The following is an 18,573-nucleotide window of genomic DNA, read 5'->3' as shown; positions in this document are numbered from 1 at the left end:
GGCCCCCCATACATCCGCGGGTGCGGTGTTTATTACGAGGGGGGGAGGTGAGTGCACCGAATGGGAGGGCTGCGCGCAGCCTTGCGGTCCATCCGCCACCACTAACCGCTTCCCTTCCTCCCACCCCCCCCTTCCTCTCCCTCCTCGCACCCCCCGCCGCCCTTCCGCGGGCGCGCTGCGGCCCGGGCAGACGCCTGCGGGCTGTCGGATGCGGCGCACATCGAGAGCCTGCAGGAGAAATCGCAGTGCGCGCTGGAGGAGTACGTGCGGAGCCAGTACCCCAACCAGCCCAGCCGCTTCGGCAAGCTGCTGCTGCGGCTGCCCTCCCTGCGCACCGTTTCCTCCTCCGTCATCGAGCAGCTCTTCTTCGTCCGCTTGGTAGGTAAAACTCCCATCGAGACCCTCATCAGGGATATGCTACTGTCGGGGAGCAGCTTCAACTGGCCTTACATGTCCATCCAGTGCTCCTAGAGCCCGGCCGCAGCCCGGCGGGGACGCTGCGCGGCGGCGGAGGCGGGGGCGCGCGCACCGAGGGGCGGTCGGGGCGCGGGGGGGGCCCGGGAGGCGGACACTGAACAAAAGAACGGCGCGAGTGGGAGCAGAGGTGTGGCCGCGGTGGGGAGAGGGACGGACCTCGCGTCCGTGCGGGTCGTGGTGTTGCGGTTGGTCTTCGGTTTGGTTGGGTTCCGGTTATTATTTTTTTTATATTTTTTTTCCGTTTTTTTTTTTTTCTTTCGGAGAGGAGGAAAAAATAAGATAATAATAATAAAAGACAAAAAGGCAAAAAAAATTAAAAAAATACAAAAAAATAAAAATATGAGTATTGAGGGGATATTAATCACACCTGAAGGGGATACTGGATCTTCCAGGATTTATTGTGGACTGTTGTTGATATATGCTGTACAGTAACAAACAAAACAAATCGCGTTGAAGCCGAACTGAACCTTGTGTAGAATGAGCAACAAACCAACGAGCGAACAAACCGACAAACAATTCCACGCGCAAACACTTACCACGAGCATTGTTACTCATTTTGTAAAATATTAGTCTTTATTTTCATTTTTTTTGTAAAACTTAAGACATCGTATGCGCATAAAGGAAAAAAAAAAAAAGAAACAATTAGGGGAAAATAACATTTTCCAAATAATTATAAAAAAAAAATTGTCCTGTGTCTATGTATCTATATCTGTTTTGTATTTTTTTCTGGTTCCAAACCAGGTTTCCTGTGATTCTATACTAATAATTTTTGATATAACCCTTTGCTTCTTATAATGAGTGCGATATATGTTGTCGAAGCTGTTCTTCAAGAATTAAAATTGAAGTGAGAATTTAAACAAAAATAAAAGAATTTAGCAAAAAAAAAAAAAGAAAAAAGAGAGAAAAAAAAAACAACAACAACTTATCACCCCACAACCCACGAGTCTCATTGCTTGAAACATGCCAACAGTTCAGCAAAAAGAGAGGAAAAAAACAATAATAACCAAAACCACTAGAGCTGCCTGGACCTTTATCTCTTGTACCGGCCCTACAGGGGAGGACCGAGGCCCGCGCACGTGTCTGGTGCGGGACGGCCCAGCCGGGGCATGGCACCACGCTGCCTCCTGCGGGACCGCGGGATGGGGCGTGGAGTGGCCGTGGCTGCTGCACCTCTCGTGCGGACACGGTCCCTTTTCGTCTTTATTTTTAATTATTATTTTATATTTTACATTGCGACTTTTATGTCCTTCCCCCCCCCCCCCGCCTTCTCCCTTTTGCCCCAAGGACTCAGAGCGCGGCTGCTCTGCCCCAGCCTTGAGCGGGGACCCAGCGCTATGCCCACGGCAGATACCTGCCCCAGCTCTGCGCCCTGCGCGTATTCCGCGTGTGCTTTTATGTTTATTTTTGTGTGTGTGTGCTAAGGAAAAATTAAAGATCATTTCCGTAATGGAGCTGCTGTGGAGGTGAAGGCTTCTCAGTGCTGCTCGGTCTCTGTAACAGCTTCCATCGCATTAATGTTTTATGGGATCCGAGACGGAGCTGTAAGAACACACACTGCCAGGGGAGCTCTTTCTTAACGTATTAATAAAGCCGGATCTTTAAAAATAGCACTGCCCCCGCGCGCAGGCACCCCCCGTGCCCCCAACGAGCCCGGATGAGGCAGGTTCGTTGAGTCACGGGCGGCGTTCTTTTAATTTGCTGTCCTCCATCCTCTCCTTCTCTCCCTCTTCCCTCTCTCTCTCTCTTTTTGCATTAACAAGATCCTTCAACCCAACCCGCTTGGGGCTTTTAATATTCCAGGCGCAGCAGATCCGAGGCGAGCGCAGCTCCGCGCTCACAGCCGGGTACCAGCGCTGCGGGCAGGCGCTGCGCGGGGACGGCCCACGGGCACAGCTCGGGGGGAGCGGGGGTTGCCGGCGGGGATGGGGCGCGGGGATACTGCTCTGTCCTCCGCCCAGGTGGGGGTCCCGGGGGCGGGCCAGACTCTGGGGGTGCTGAAGGAGCCCCCCGGTCGCGCGCAGGGGTGGGTGGGTGAGAGCACGGAGGGACCAACAGCGGGGGTGAAGCAGAGGAGCTAAAGCGCGCGTGCACACACACACACAAATCCACAAAACACAACAACAACAACAACAACTCAAAAATAATTAAATATTGTAATAAAAAAATTAAACCACAAACAAATGGAGATAGCGGAAAAGAAAGGCAGCTCTCGGTCGCTTCCAATGAGATGTAAATATATTCATTACAGTGTTATCCCACTGATGAAAACAGATAAACTTTTTTTCGTAGGTCAGAAGAGTATTTTTTAATTAATTTTCAAATTTATGGATAATTATAATGACCAATGGATTGCCAAGGAACGTGCAGGTATGGAGGAGGTGTGCGAGATGCGCTCATTTCCATGTATGTGTCTGAAAGAAGTGTTCCGACCCCTCATTAAACTTTGCTGACACGACAGTGCCGTGTGCCGAGGTGTGAACTGCCCTCTCCGCTCTGCTCCGCGGCTTTCCCTTCCTCCCCGTTGCAGCCCTTGGGCGTGCGGATGAAAATACCGCGCGGCTGCGGCACCCGGCGGTGCTCTGCTGGGAAAAAAAAAGAGAAGAAAAAGAGAAAAGAAAAAGAAATGTGATTGTGTAGAGCGGCCGGGTTCCATCCACCAGTTCCTGCTGACTCGCCCGTGACCTACAAAACACTGCTTTGAAGCCCATTCCTTGGTTTGAAACCAACCACTCTCCTGCTCTGCTGTCGCGCAGGTGTGCGCAGTCCCTTCGCGCCCTTCCTCGGCCCCTCCGCGGACAAGGAGTGGAGTGAGGGTCAGTGGGGGGCCGAGCCCCCTCCTCCCACCCCAGCCCCACGCGCGGCGGCCCGCAACGTGTCTTCCCTCGCTCAGCTGTCTGCTCACTGCCCAGCGAGCCCTCTGCTATATCCTCCTTCGAACTAATATTTGGAAATACCCCTAAATGGAGGGTTGAGCCCAGCGGGGGTGAGGGGCTCGGGGTCAACCCTGCTCTCCCCGGCGGCGCTTAGGGCAGAGCTGTGGTCGGGCTGTGTGTGTGTTTGAAGGGGAGGGGGTGCGGGGAGAGCCATGCCCCTTCTCACCGCCTCCACCTGCGGGTCAGGGGGCGATGAGACACCACTGCCGCTCCCACAGGGGTCAGGGCTGCTTCGGGTTAGAGGAGCGGGGCCTCGGCTGCTGGCAGCGATGGAGGTGTCAGCGTGGGGGTTCCAGGTGCCTGGGGCGAGGAGGGGTCTGCTGGGCCTTACCTCAGGGTCACTTTGGGTGGACAGCAGAAGTGATAACTACAAAGTGAAATCCGCCTTTTCTTTTCGTGTCACACGAGTGGAACCCGCCTGGCCGTGTCCACGAAGGGAGAAGCTCCTTTTAGCAGACGGAAAGGGCTCTCTGGATTCCTGATTTCCTTCCTTTTTTTTTTTTTTTTCCTTTTCCCCTTTTTCACCCAAATTACCTGCAGCGTGTGGCAACCAGCCGTCCCCTCTGCACAACAGCACCCGGGCGAAGCAGATCCGGGCGTCCGCGGGGGGCAGGCGGCCCTGCACTGCAGCCGGGATGGACCAACGGCTGGCAGACAAACTGACCCCAGAGCAGTGACCTAGTGACCACGGACCTCCCCAGTCTTTGTCCCCCCATGCGTGTGCATGGCTGTCACGGACTCCGCCAAAATGCCTCCTCCAGCTTCGCGGAGGGCTTTGGCTATTCAAAGGTTCATTTTTAAGTCTTGAAATAACAGCTCTGGTGTGGGTGAGGGTTTTGGTTGCCTTTATTGTGTGTGTGATTTTTGTTTTCTGGCGGGTTTTTTTTTGTTTGTTTCTTCCTCTTTTATTCCCAGACCCCCATCCCGTCCCCTCCATGCTTTATTGAGGCGGTCAGTGGCCAGTGCCCACTGCCTTTCCCCACTTCCCCTCCAGTTTCTTTCCACTTTGGAAAGCCGTGACCCCCACTTAAACGTGCAAGTACATTTTTAATGCCTCCTTCTAGAGTTGTGCTTACTATCACTGACACTGACATTATTTTTTTTTTACAAACAACTTCCCCTCACCCCCAAGGTTTTCCACATCGGGTCGGGGAGGCAGAGGATGGTCATTCTGCGATGATACAGGAACTCAGTGGGAATGACAAACACGAAAATGTCACAGGGCACAGAGCACGGCCACGTGCGAACCTGCGAGTACCCCCGCGCCGTGACGTGGGGATTCCTCCTCGAGGGGCGTTCTACAGGAGAGTTGAGAGAAGAGAGAGAGGAAAATGGGCAAAAACGGAAAAAAAAATAAAAAAAGAGGAAGGGAGGAGGTGAGCGAGGGGGGGGAGATGTGAGAGAGCAAGTGGAAACTAATAAAACTCTTGTTAAAGTGCTTGCTCAGGATCCATGGCGTCACCAGGTCCTTTGCTCGCGAAGCCAAAGAGTTTTATTCCTAAATGAGTTAAAGAGCCATTTACCTCTGTCGTGTTCTATTCATCAAGCCACAAGTCGAGAGTCCCTAACATGAAACTATTTGTTTGCTTACACAACCAGCTGGGTGCAATTTCACGTCTGAGATATCTATCTGAAAGCGCCTCTCATTTATTATCCCTCCTTGTCAGCGAATCCATTTTCCAACTTTCCCCCCACCCCCTCGCCCCTTCCCCATTCATCGCAGGCTCCGGGTTTAAGCGGTCCCTTAAATTTTTCGGCACCTACACCCCCCTTCCTTCCCCTCCCCTCCCATCGGTGCACAGAGCCGGGGAAAGGCTTCGCGCCGCGAAACGCAGAGAGCTTTGACCGAGCTGCTCCCTGTCCTTCTCCATTTCTTCCTCTCCCCGCAGGCCTGGTTGCAGCAGAACGGCTTCTTCCCCTTTTTCCTTTTAATCGGACTTCACCCCGGGGATGCCCGGCGCAAGGTGCAGTCGCCGGGAGATGGATGCGCTGAGAGCGCAGTGGGAAGGTCCGAAACCTCTGCGGGGACCTGGCCCGGCCTCAGCCCGGCCTCGGTGGTCCGGGCTCTGCGGGGGCGGAGGGGGCGGACTCGGAGCCCGGGTGGGAGCGAGGAGGGACTTCGGGGTCTTTTCTGCCATCCCACGTGGTTCCCACCAGAAATACAAAGACGCTACGAGCAACGGGCCCGGCCGGGCTTCAGATGTAATTGCGAGGAAAGAAAACAATTAACAAAAGGGGCAGTGGGAAACTGTATCTCCCCTCCCTCCCTTTACCCCCAGTTTTGAAAAGTCGGGATAATGCGAGCAGTGTTTCCGTCAGGGCGCTCTGACCAACAAGAGACCGCTGTCAGGGATGGTCGTACAGCGGTGCACGTACGTCTCCTTCTCCGCAGAGCCCTCCGTCCTGCCTAAAGCCATGGATCAAACTCACAACCCCAGGGCACGACATCTCCCCAGTTGTTAAAAAAAAAAAAAAAGAAAGAAAGAAAGAAAAGGAAGGAGGGATAGGAAGGGCGGGAGGCAGGCTGCGGGAAGGTGCGGCGCGCTGCGGGCCGAGAGCCGTCCCATTGTCCTGGGCTCAGAAGACCTCCACTGCCCGCCGCGCTCGGGGCTGCCGAAGACACCGCTCTCCCGAACACCAGCAGCCCCGGCCGCGGCGTCGGCTCCGCACTCGATCCCCACGAGAACATCCGTGCGTGTCATGTCACAGAGTGTCGCTTCAGCCCAGGGCAGCGTGGAGGCGCCTGGGGTCCTGCCCACGGCCATCACCCCCCTCCCCGCCATGCCTACGCTCCCCAGGGGGCCATCATTTCCTCTCTTTTTTTGGTGTTTTTTTTTCACGATTACTCAGCGCTATGCGCGCTGCGGGACCCACGCGTGACTCCAAGCACGGACACGCGGGTCTCCGTGTTTGCTCTCCTTTGGTCTTTTTTTCCTCCCTCGGGCTATTCTGGGGGATCAGATCTCTTCTGAAGGGCTGCACCCGCTCCTCACAAAGAGCCAGAGGAGAAGGGGTTGGGACTCAGCTCCGAAGGCCAAAGAGCTCTTTAAACTCCCGAGCTGCAGCCGTACCGCCGCTCTGAGCGGCGCTTCTGGGGCCGGAGAGCCGCGCAACTCCCGACACAGTGTTGCGGCTCCGTGGAGCAATAAATAACGCCGCTCAGGTACTTTTTCTTCCAGAGAGCCATACAAATTGGTCCGTGTTGACAGACGTTTGTCACTTAGTAACTTCTTTCCAAGGTTGTTTTTTTTTTTTTTCCCTCCCTCTTCCCTCCTCTAAGCCTTCTTCCGAGCCCGCTTTGTTGTTTTAAAATATGCATGTCTCTCAGGAATGCGAGTCACGAGTCCAAACTTCGTGTCCAACCTCCCACAAGAAATGATCCTTTTATAGGGAACCCGATATGTCTCAATCTGCACTTCACTCAAAGCCGCTGGATATAGGGCGCCGCTCCCTGCGCGCAAATCACCGAGCCAGAGCGCCTTTCTAGCCCCCCCCCCCCAGAAACACACGCATGGCTCCCGGGGAGGAAATACATCTCCCATGGCATGGTGAGAGGGGAGCGCAGTCTGGAGGAAGGAAAAAATACATAGGAAAGGGAAAATAAAGAAAAAAAAAGGAGGAGAGAGGGGAAGTTTAACTGCTGCGCGCACCGCGCAGGGCCGTCGCAAGCAGTGGGTTTGCCAAGGACGTGCCCCTGTGCAACTCCGGGTGCGTGGGGAGAAGGCGTCAGCTCGTGGCGAGCGGAGGAGAGATGGAGGAGCTGAGCCCAACTTCGGGAAAAGAGTAAGTGACCTCCGCACAGTGCAGGACGGGGAGAGCCGGGCTCAGCCAGCGGCCGAAGTTTGCAGCGAGGGGCAAACAATGGCGCGGGGGCGGCGGGGGGCGTGGGACGGGCCGGGGGGTCCGGGAACTGCACCCCCCCGCGGGACGGGGATGGGATGGGGATGGGGACGAACGGGAGGGAGCGGCCGTGCCCACGCGGTAATTTACGTGGGGAAATTAAAATAAAATCAGAAGGAAAGGGGAGGACGGAGGGAGCGAGAGAAACTTCCCAAGTGATGAGAAACAGATGAGCTCTGCCTGGGTCACGCTCGCTGCCGGGCCGATGCGCAGTGACGTCAGTGGCCGCACACCCTATCGTCGTCAGAGCGTGGGGCGCAGAGCGGGGCCGCCCCCGCCTTCCCCCCCTCTCCGCCACCGGGAGCCGCTGCCAGCGGTGGGGCCGCGCCCGAGGAGCCCCCGGCCGGCGCCGCACTGCCCCGCGGTGCGCGGGGCGCCTGGGGCTCCGGAGCTGGGGGTACCCTGGGCTCCGGCAGAAATACTCATAGATATTTCCGAGCAGACGGCTCGGACCAGGCGACTCCATCCCCAGGGCCCCGGCTCCGCTCCGCAGCGTTTTGTTGCCGTTATGCTCCGTGCCGGCATCGGTCCCGCCGGTGACCCAATTTTCCCATTTGCAGCATTTATTGCTAAAGCCCCGCGCACGGGATAGGCGGCCCCCCCGCCCCGGTAATGACACTGCCGCCCGTGTAGCTACATGTGTGCGCGGATCAATAATGCATGGCCATATTTATTCTGCGTGTTTGATAAATAACGCTCTGTTTGTTAAACCTCCATTGAGCGTGCCGATGGCAAACATCACCCAGCGATGAATATTGCATACGTTTAATTGAGATGCCCGCGCACCGCGCTCCCACGCACCCAAACCGCCCGTAACGCGGAGAGAGATTTCGCTGCGAAGAGGGACTTCCTCATCCCCGCAGAGCCTCTACGAGTCCCAACCACGGAGCGAGGCGCTCTGGGGGCACTCCCGGCAGTGCTGCGCGCCTTACAGGGACCGCGTCCCCGGTGGAGCTCTGTGTCTCCGCGCAGCGCACGGCCCAGGTGCCCCGCGCAGGTGTGCGCGCCCCACGTGAGCGCTTTTCTCACTTTTATGGGAACTCTTAAAACACGTATGTACAAAATAAATGCTGCTGAAATCACAGATGTCGGGTTCGCTGCTGTGACCGCACCTCGGTTGTGCCGAGAATGATCCGCCCCAACGACAGCACAGAGCACAGAGCAGAGGCGCTCCGGGTGCTCTCCAGCGTTACACGTGTGCGTGGCCATAGAGCCGGTGCGTGGAAAAACTAACATCTGTTTCCCGAAAATAAAGTGCTCCACGTGGCTCCTTACGAACACTTCCCTCAGTTTAAAGAGAAATATGTGGAGATAAACTGGCATCCATATGCATACCATATCCGTAATGGTTTTAGGCTCCGGAGGTAGCTATTCATTGCATAAGCCATTTAGAACTGACGTTTTGAAAGCTTCTTAACCTCAGACATCCCCGCATCTTAAAGAAGGATTCCCAACGATGTTATTTAAGGAGGAATTTGCTGTAATTTAATTGCATATCAAGGCGGAATGGCACGGTCCCGGACGCAGAGCCCGCCTGCGCTGCATCCCGCGGCGCTCCCACGCGCGTCCCTCCGCGGAGCTGCGCCCTCAGCGCGGGGTCCTGACCCCACCCTTGCCATTCCCGCAATGACAGGTCGGGGCCCGGCGGGACGGCCGCCCCGCAGGCAGCCGAAGGGATCCCCACTTCCTTCCCCCTCCCCCAAATGGGCCTTCCTCCTCCCCTCGCCTTTCCCTGTAAGAGCTGTCACGATACGGGGGAACTGACTCCCCGCGGGGCCCTGGGAATGAGGGGTCCCAACTGCACCCCCGCAGTGGGCCGTGGCACGGAGAGGACAATGTGACAGTCCCGCGGAGGGCCCAGGGGGGACCCCAAAATCCGGGGCCTACGCCGCGGGGGCCTTGCAGCCGGGGGTGTCCTGGGCGGGATTCCCTGTGTCCGTGTGTGCACTCTGCGTGGGACTAGGGGGATAGGGGGACCCAAGCAGTCAGATCCTCTCTGAGTGACAGGGAGCTTCTTTCATTTTCATTTTCTTCTTGCATTTCCTTTTTTCCTTTCCCTTTTTTTTTTTCCTCCCCCTCACTTATTTTTTTTCATTTTCTTTTCTTTCTTTTTTCCTCGTTTTTCTTTCTTTCTTTCTTTTTTCTTTTTCCCTCCCCAAAGGCCGTAGCATCGCTGCTCATACGGACATGTGGACTCCCAGCCCTCCCACCCTGTGCCTTGGAGGAACGCGGTTCGTGCTCTCTGCCTGGGCAGAGGGTTGGCAGGGAATGGCCGTGTGCAATTCTGGGAAAGAAAAAAGAATAAGCCCACAGTTATGTCTTGGTTGGTAAAATGATTAAAATATGTGAAGTGACGTGAAGTTTGGATGTATGTGAACACGGCGGACAGAGCCTGCGGGGAGAGTCCCACTTTAGGACGGGGTCTTTATTTAAGGATGGTGTATTTGCAGGGAAAGAAAGGGAGTATCCCACAAAGCCCCGCTATACAGAGATAACAAAACGTGTCACATCTTCACTTATTGCCGGAACAGAGCCATGCCCTCATCTGAACACCTCCGAAGTGATTATTGGATTCCTCTCTGATAAATCAGTTTGCGAAACCGAGCCGGGAGCACACAGACAAGAAGGTGGGAGGGGGGGAGGAAAAAGAAAGGAAGAGAGAAGAGAGGGAGCTCTGCTCGCACCGCATCCATCCCTCCTTGCACCTTCGCAGTACCGCGGAAGTGCCCCTCCACCCTCTCTCCTTCCAAAGGAGCTTGCGTTGGTGGCAGCGGTACCTGCTTTGAAAAAAGGGGTTTGCAATTGGGATGAGGAAGGGGGAAACAATAGGAAACCCAGCCCACATTTTCTGTTATTATTATTAGTATTGTTATTGCTATTATTATTAATATTATTCTCCCCCTTCCCCAGTCAGATACGATAACTTTTTTTTTTTTTCCCTCTGAGAGTGTGGAAGGAAGGACACAAAGATGGTGTATCGGTGACAGGAAGAAAGTGGCCTTTTAATGAGAACTAAAGGAAACCAAAACGCAGACGAAGTGCACGGTAAAGGCTGCTTCAAAGTGCGGAGTGATCCTCAGCGCAGCCAACGCACAGGTTTGGTGACGGGGAGCGCACCGCTCAGAGGTCTGTGTAACATTGTGTTTTTCCCTTCGATAATTATAGATACGTTTCACAGACTCTTTGCAAAGAGCCAGGAGACAGTAGAGACCCTTTGCTGCTGCAAATGAAGGAAGCGAGTCAACTCCATTAAAAAAAAATAAAGCCGAACACACTCGTACCTGAGCGCTGCAGGGTGGGGCGATCCCCGCCCCGCTGCCGTGCCCCGTGCCCATCTCCCGACCCTGGCTGTGCTGCATCACAAGTCCGCGCAAGCGACGGAGCGATAAATCCTACAAAAATAAGACAGATCTCCTCATCGATGTGTAATAAAGTTAAAGGACATTGTTTTGTCAGACAAGCGCTAAGTAGAAAATAAATCTTTGGGTCTGGGAAAACAAAACGCAGTGCTGCTGGCATGTGTGTAAATTTACTTTTAAAAGCAATAAATCAATGTTAAATTAAACAGCTGGGTTCCTATCTCGGAGAATGGTCCGCGGTGAAGGAAACCTCGGCGGAGCCCGCTCCCTGCCCCGGCCTCATCCCTGCGGGCCGGGGGGCACCCACCGGGGGACACCCAGACGTGGGGCACCCATCCGGGGGGGTACCCAACCGGGGGGCACCCAGCCGGGGCGAGGTCTGCCCCGATCCTTGGGGCCCCGCCGAGCCGCCCCCGCTCCGGGGGTTAAGCAGAGTAACCCGCCGAAACTGCTCAATGCTGGCATTATCCGAGCGCTAATTTCATCATTTCTGCATCAGGAGGCAGAGGCACGGCGCGCAGCGCGCTGCCCTGCCTGTCGCTGGGATCTAATGGGGACTGCCCGTCTGTGGGGCGGCAGCGAGAGGTGCGAGGAAATGGGGTGCATCTGGCACGCTGTGTGCGGTGCGATCCTTCAGACGCTGAGAGATAGAGAGGAAGGGGGGAAAGGAGCGGGGAGAAAGCGGGGAGAGTAGAAAGAAGGGGAGAAAAGAAAGGGAGGAAGGGGGAGAGAAAAAAGAATGTGAAGAGAGAAAATAAATATGAAGACAGGAGAGAAAGGAAGAAAAATGGAACAGGAGAAAAGGAAATAAAGGAATTAAAAAAAAAAAAAAGAAGGAAGGAAAGAGAAAGAAGGGGGGGAAAAGGAGAATGAAGCTGAAGAGACGTGTAGTAACGTTGCAGAACTCCGATGTAGACACAGCACGAATCAATAAGTTATTAAAAGCCCCAAACAACAAAAGCAATATTGCTGAGCAGAAAACAGCATAGTTTTCTGTTAGAGAATATCTGTGTCTGATTGAGAAATTTGAAGTTATCAAGTAAAATTTTAGGACTGAGAATAAAGGTATTTTAATGCATTGGCTCTCACTGGTATTACTCATTCTCTCCCAGACACGAGGGCTCGGACGAAGGATTCGCGGTGACCGCAGCAGTGCGCTGCCCCCGGTCCCCCTCCCTGCTGTGTGCACACTGCTAGCTTTATTTTTGCAGATATAATGCAAACGAGGCGCAGAAGCATTCTTTTTTTTTTTCTTCTTCTTTTTTTTCCCACGAGATCCCTGCAAGTTTCAAAAAAATAAAAGGTGACCCTTGGCGGGACGGGCACCGCAGCGGACATCTCACCCGCTCTGCCTTTGTTTTGCTCTCTTAGAAAGGAGGATCCCAGCACACGGCGAAGTTGGACGCTGCGTTAGTTTGTTTGCACATAAGGGCATTTCTGTCTCTAAGTTCCACTGGGGAACTGCGATCAGGTAACAGTCACAGCAGTGAGTTCTGCTCATCACAAACCACTTTGGCCATTCGGCCGCACTCTAAATGCGCCATGCATCGCCAGGACAGAGCCCTGCTTGCATTTTGCCGCACTTATTTCTATTTCCCACCGCAGCAGAGTCCCGAAGGTCAGTCAACACCGCTCAGGTGCGCTCTGCGCACCCTCCCCCGCACTGAAATACGCACGGAGCGGAGCGTGCGAGCGGGGAGTTAATTAGGAAAGATGGAGAAATAGATTATCCTAATAAACAGGCGAACAAATGAAGGACAAAGAACAGAGTGGTCCCCTCGGATGATAAACGGAGCTGCCCCCGTGCCTCCCCCGACGCCTACGGCGTTCGGGAGGCGGTGGAGACGCGGGGGCCACTGCGTTTTCTCCGCGATTTGCTCCGCGCTCAGCTCCGCGCTCAGCTCCGCACCCGCTCCGCGCCGCCGCGCCGCTTCCTGGGGCCGGGGCTAGATGGCGCTCCGCCCCGCGGGACCGCAGCTCCGCGCCCGCGGCCGCGCAAAGCCCGCGCGGTGCCCTGGTGGGAGAGAGTTGGCACCCACGCTTGTTCGCGGCACTGCGAGTCGTGTCCGCGCAAACGGGACCGGGTTGTGCCCATGGTCACGAAGGGTGCGGGGAAGTTGCACCGCGGGTGGGAATAGGAACGCGTAGTATGGAGTTTCACTCCGTCATTATCCGATCAAAGCAATTATGGTGCGTTTAAACAGCGAGTGCCATCAGAGCGAATGCGGCCTTTGGTCCTTTCAGGGCGTTCCGTGTGTGTCTGAGGGCTTTTCCCCACGATAATTGGTAACACCAGCGGGAGGGATGGACACCACTCAGCGCTGGGAGCGAGGGAGCACCTCCCAGATACCTTCCAGGGCTCCATCGCAATTTTGTATTTAAAGAGCAACCGGCAGTTCTGTGCAGAAGGAGTAACTCCTTTCTGCAGAACAAATCTCAGAAAAGTTACCAGGAGAGAGAAAACCAGAAGAGCCCAAATTACTGACTTGGACCACCGGGCTGTAGCGTTGCCATCACCCGCGCTGTTATCACTTAGGCTGGGCGGTCTCCATCACCTGTATCGATCCCGCCGTTCCCGATGGGAAGTGGCCTATGGGAGGGGAAAGCAACAGCATCAGCGCACCCCAGGAGCGCTCCTGCAGAGGGGCAAGGGGCAGTGGTGCCCAGTGCGCACCTGGACTCATTTTCGCAGAAACGTGGCATTTCCATTCCCCTCGGGATGAGTCCGAAGGAGACTGAGCGTCCCAACCGGAAAGCCCCAGTGGAGGTTTTGGGTCGGATGATTCGGACTCGGTGCTGTGGGATTTCCCACCCCAATAGGTGTTGGGCTGTGACTAGGAGGCGCTGAAAACCTAAGGCGTAAAATTTATAACTCCATCAGCTCCAAACCACACACACCAAAAGAATCTGCTACTGTTGCAAACATATGTTACGGATTAAGTCAAGCAAATGGCTGTAGCTTTGCAAGGTTGAGAGCTGATAATGAAAACTTACAAGCTAAAGAGTTTGGATTTTGTTCTAACTTCGGTTGCTAAAATACCAACAAATCCCCTGTACCTTTATGCACAAAAACAGCCCAATGCCCCTCACTCGGCTGCGAGGAGCCCCGCCAGCCGCCCGCCCGGGCCGGGATTCGTTCGGGGCACGGAGCGCCGGGAGCCGCGGAGCGCCCCAGAGCAGCCCACTCCCCGCGAGCCACCCCCGCCCGCTCCGGGCCCTGGGGGGTTCCCGGGCGGTACAGCCACCGCCCCGCGTCCCGGCACCGGGGGACTCTGGATTTGTTTTTTTTTTTTTTTTTTTTTTTGTCTAGAGGGGACAATAAATACGCTCCTTCGCAGCGTAAACCCTCGGGGCAGAGTTATCCGTCCTCCGTTGCCTTGCACTGAAGAAGACAGAGGTTGTGGGGAGGAAGGCTGCATCCGAGGTCCCCCCCTCCGTACTCGCCTCCTCTCATCTCCTCGTTCTGTGTCCCCGTCCCCACGCTAGTCCCGGCCGGCGCTCAGCGACAAGACGGCAGGGACGGAGCCGCTGCCGCAGCGCGCCCAGAGGCGCGGTGATGGCCGTCGGCCGTCGGCACGGCCCTGGGGTGAGGCCGGGGCGACAGCGGGCATCGAGCTAATGGCGGGCAGAAGGGGGCTCGTCCTCCTCACTGCGAGCAGACGGAGCGGGTGTGACTTTGACAAATGGGAGAAAAAGGCGAAAAGTCCCTTCAGACGACTTTGGAGGGTTAAGGGAGGAGAAGGAGAGGAGAGCAGAGGGGGGTGGTCTGGGACTCCCCCTCGGGCCGGGGAGGATTTGTCTATTTCAAATCAAAGGGAAAAGAAAAAAAGGTCCACAGGAAAGCAAATAAAATAGATTTCCCCTTATTCTTAGGTGAAACTGCTCCGCGGGCAGAGAGGGACATGGAGGGAGAAATACGCATCTGAACGGGGAGAGCACGGGGACAGTGAAGGGCAGTACGGAACTGCGGCCGATGTCACAGCCCTACGGCGTGGGCTGAGCTCTGCGGAGGGAGAGGGAATAACAGGGACCTTAAAATAGCAATAATAAAAATATAAGAAAACAATTACCAGAAAATGCAACTCAGTGTGGGCACTCGGGGCACAAACCCCAAAAGCTGGGGCGAATTTGAACGGAACTCCAGAGCCCGCGTTTGCTGTCAAAGCACTTGGGGAGCGCGGGGCGTCGTGGGGACCGGGTTTTTTTTTCCTGATCATGGCAAAGGAGCAGTGGGAGCCAAAGCTCTTTCCACCTTCCCTTAATATAGATTCAAATTTTTTATGTAGTACATATATTTGTAATGAAAGAAAGATAAGATGAAAGTAGAAAAAGAAAATACATAAAAATAAGTTAAATGGAAAATTAGACCATTCTAGATGAACATTCAGTGCTGCAAAATTTTTAAGCCTTTGGTGGGGGCGGCTCCCTCTGAGCCACAGTCGTTGGGTGAAGCCCCGAGAGGGGGCACCAGGGCAGGGGGCAGCCTGCACCCCGCCGCGGCAGCTCTGAGTCGTTGGTGGGGTGAGCGGGGCCGGGCAGCGCGGGGGAGGCGAGGGCCACCAGGGCAGACCACCCCCGAAGAACACGAGGACGGCGAGCCCCTGGGCCGCCGGACTGGTCACAGCAAACAGATTCCCAGTCCCGGTCCTGGAGGTGCCCCGGGAGGGGAGCGCGGAATCCCGGGTTCTCCCCCGGGGCTATCCCCGAGGCGGGGTGTGGAGCCAGGGGACAGGGTCTCGATCCCTCCCCGGATCCGCGTGTCCCGCCGCAGCAGCAAGTCGGGGTGTACCCGAGAGAGCCGGGAGCAGTGGCACAGGCGTTGAACTTATTCCTCTTTTTGCCCTTTTCTCCTTGTCCCACAGTGAAGCGCACCCAGCGACCCTTCCTTCCCACCCTTCCCCTCCGAGGTAGCCCAGAGGTCTCGCAGGCGGGAGGTCTTATGCTTTCCCTTCTTCGGAACTTGTCTCTCCTGGGGGTTCCGGCTCTCAGGGGAGCGGAGGACTCCCCGCAGAGCCCTTTCCCCGCCCCCGGGCCAGATCCCGGAGGAGCGGCGGCGCCCTCAGCCCGCGGCCGCGCTGCGGCGGTGGCGCTGTCCATGGTGCTGGGTCCGCCCGGGCGCCGCGGGCACCGCGGAGCCCCGAGGGGGCGGCGGGGGCCAGGCGCTGGGCAACGCGGATGGGGTAGCGGGGGGTCGCGGGGAGCCGTGGTTTTGCCCCGCGTGGGAGGCGGTGTCGGGTAAGGATGCTGCAGCCAACATCCGCCCCTGTCCCGGCGGCTCAGGCAGCCCCCCCGGCTCGGGCTACCACCCACTCCCGGAGAGTGGGTGGGCAAAAAGGGCGAAGGAAACCACTTTGCATCCACATAATTTGTACTGCTATCATGGTAATTAAAAATAAATAAATAAGGTGCACTTAAAGAGGTATAGGACGTGAAAATTTCCCATCCAGCCTTCGTCCCAGGATCAAATCAAAGCCCTCGACTAAATTAGTGAAAGAGCTCGGTGCGAGAAAAGGTACAAGTTACAGCGTGTGAGCAGGACACCGAGAGCCGCTGGCCGAAGCTCTCGGTGGCGTGGAGCACACCCATGGCACCGCCGCGCTCCACGCCGCTCCTTGCAGAGCTGTGGGACCCGGCCCGCTACGGGGTAGAGGAAGTTACTTCTGCTCCCGCCGGTGGCGGAGGGCTCTTCACATAGGGTGCTTTACAAAACAAAAACAAAACACAACCAAAAAATAAACAAAAGAAACCAACAATAATGCAGTACTTGTCGAACCAGGCTTAAAAAGAGAGGAAGTAAAAGGCTCTCGGGAGCGGGGAGATGCGAATTTGTGTTATTCATCTGATTGTGTCCGAGATGGCAGCTTTAAAGAGGGAGTTCGAAGGCAGAGGTTTGGAGACAGCTCTTTGCCAGGCATTAGAGGATTAGGTGGGGCTTGAGCAAAGGGAAATGGGAACCACAAAAGAGGACGGCCCGGGCGTTCCCGGAGAGGGGGTCAGCTCTCCTCGTGCCGCACTTCGCGGGCAGTAACCGCTATTGTCTGTGCCGGGACAAACCCGCCCTCAGAGCAGTCCTCGGGTGCGTTCCTGTGTGCTGAGCCCCGCGGAGGGGGGCGTGGCAGCGTTCAGGTGGACCGCTTCTGCCGTGGGCCCGGAGGATCGCGGCCCACGGCCCAGGGCTGGGCGACCCGCGGTCCCGCGTGGGCGCTGCGAGAGGCGGAGCGGGCCATATAGGGAGACAGCTCCCGGCACGGCAGCGCGGCGGCGGCGAGATGCACTCCCCGGCGTCTACCTCATTCCCCACTCGTGTTTCAGGCCGGAAAGGCTTTCGGGGTTATGCTCACGAAAAATCTCGAGGCCTCGTGGCATAGCCAATGCTCCTGCCCCGCGGGTCGGGATACGGAGCCTCTTCGTGCCGGGCCCGGTGCGGGTAAAGCAGGGTGCTGAGAAGGGGCCGTCCTCAACGTGCCTCCCCCGCAGGGGTCACAGCGTGGAGAGCAGAGAAGTGCCTCAGTTTATGGGCAAAGTTAAACTGGGGCGGTACGTCTCCGAGGATTCACAGCTCACCTACGCGTCTGAGAGGTCCTCAGGAAGTGTGAATGAACACATTTCTGAATACATTTCTTCCTTTCTTTTTTTTTTTCCCTTTTTAAAATAATCTTAGAACAATTTCCCAGTACTTCCAGCACGCAGGGTGCTGCCGGTGGGAGGGCTCCGCCGCAGCCCGATTCCCACCAGAGCAGCCCTTCCTCCCGCGTCTGCACGAGGAGCGAAGCTCGCAGGGTGCGTGCCACAGCTGCGGGATCCGCAGCGAAAGCTGCGGCACGGCAATGGCTCTCTTCGTGCTTATATGTCCTTCTGTGTCCAACACCCACATCTTCACACGGGGCCAGTAGGGAAAAAGCGCCCGTAAGAAGGAATAAAGGTGCTCGTAGAGAGTGGAATTTCACCCAGCGGCCAGTGCGGGCTCGGGGATCGTCTGGGTCTTCCCATTTGGCCACTTTTTGTTTTTGCCACCATTGAAATGACAGTACTTAGGACGGCGAAATGCGGAGATGCAGTAAAGCTGCTTGTCTGAATCCACTTTGAAGTAATAATGCTGTTGGTCTGAAATCCAGATCTGCCCGCTAATCTCTGGTCTTGCCTTCAAATGGAATTCAGATACAAAGACCTTGGAAAGATTTTGCATCTATTCAAGAGGCACAAAATCTTTAATTTTCTGAGGAGCAAAAACTCCCCAAGAAACTTCATATAGCTCCTTGGGTTTTGCTTAGCATACGTGATAAAACATTGATTGTCGCAGTCTGGTGACCCATGAAATTTAGGGGTTAGTTTTCTCTTCAGACCAGAGCATATAATTATGCAAATAAAGAGCTGTCACCGATCTAGTGAAATACTCACAAACACACGCAATCCGAAATGGAACAGAAATGTGTAAATTTGCGGCATTACGATGGTGCAATGATAAATGACATCTCCCAACTTTCTCAAGAAGTGCATATTTCACACTTTGTCGACACAATGCGGGCGCGCACCGAGGCGCGCACACCCGTCCCTGCAGGATCCGGGTACCCACGGCTTTGTGCACAAACACACGCGCATCCCTCGATCTGCGAGATGCAGCGCTGCCCGAGTGCGCTGTGCGGGATATACACGTTCCTGGCAGCTCATTTCGGGTCTGGCTGAGCCGAGCACGGTGCAACGTGTGGCTCCGCTCAGCCTTAGATGCGACACTTTCATTTGTACTTCTGAAAGAAATACCTAGAGGGGAAAAAAAACAGTCGGTGGTGTTTCTCGGGGACAGGGGAGAAATGCCCTTTCCCACGAAAAGCCGCATCTTTTGACCGAGTCCTGGAGAACTGTACCGTGATGAGTGCAACCGGCGTGCAGCAATGGGTGAACGATGC

The 18,573-nt window shown here is 55.6% G+C and overlaps 1 protein-coding gene across 1 annotated transcript in view; it reads left to right on the top strand.

Annotated features, from left to right (window-relative positions):
* NR2F1 (nuclear receptor subfamily 2 group F member 1) overlaps positions 1-2,932 on the top strand; it is a 10,696-nt gene extending 7,764 nt beyond the window's left edge. Inside the window, exon 3 of the mRNA XM_021381146.1 lies at positions 191-2,932. Coding sequence (XP_021236821.1) covers positions 191-471 — 281 coding nt within the window. The 3' untranslated portion in view covers positions 472-2,932. The remainder of the gene's footprint in view (positions 1-190) is intronic.

Source organism: Numida meleagris, chromosome Z, assembly GCF_002078875.1.
Source record: "Numida meleagris isolate 19003 breed g44 Domestic line chromosome Z, NumMel1.0, whole genome shotgun sequence".
NCBI lineage: Eukaryota > Metazoa > Chordata > Aves > Galliformes > Numididae > Numida > Numida meleagris.
The sequence above is the reverse complement of the archived record's forward strand: the minus strand, read 5'-3'. Positions and strand labels throughout refer to the sequence as shown.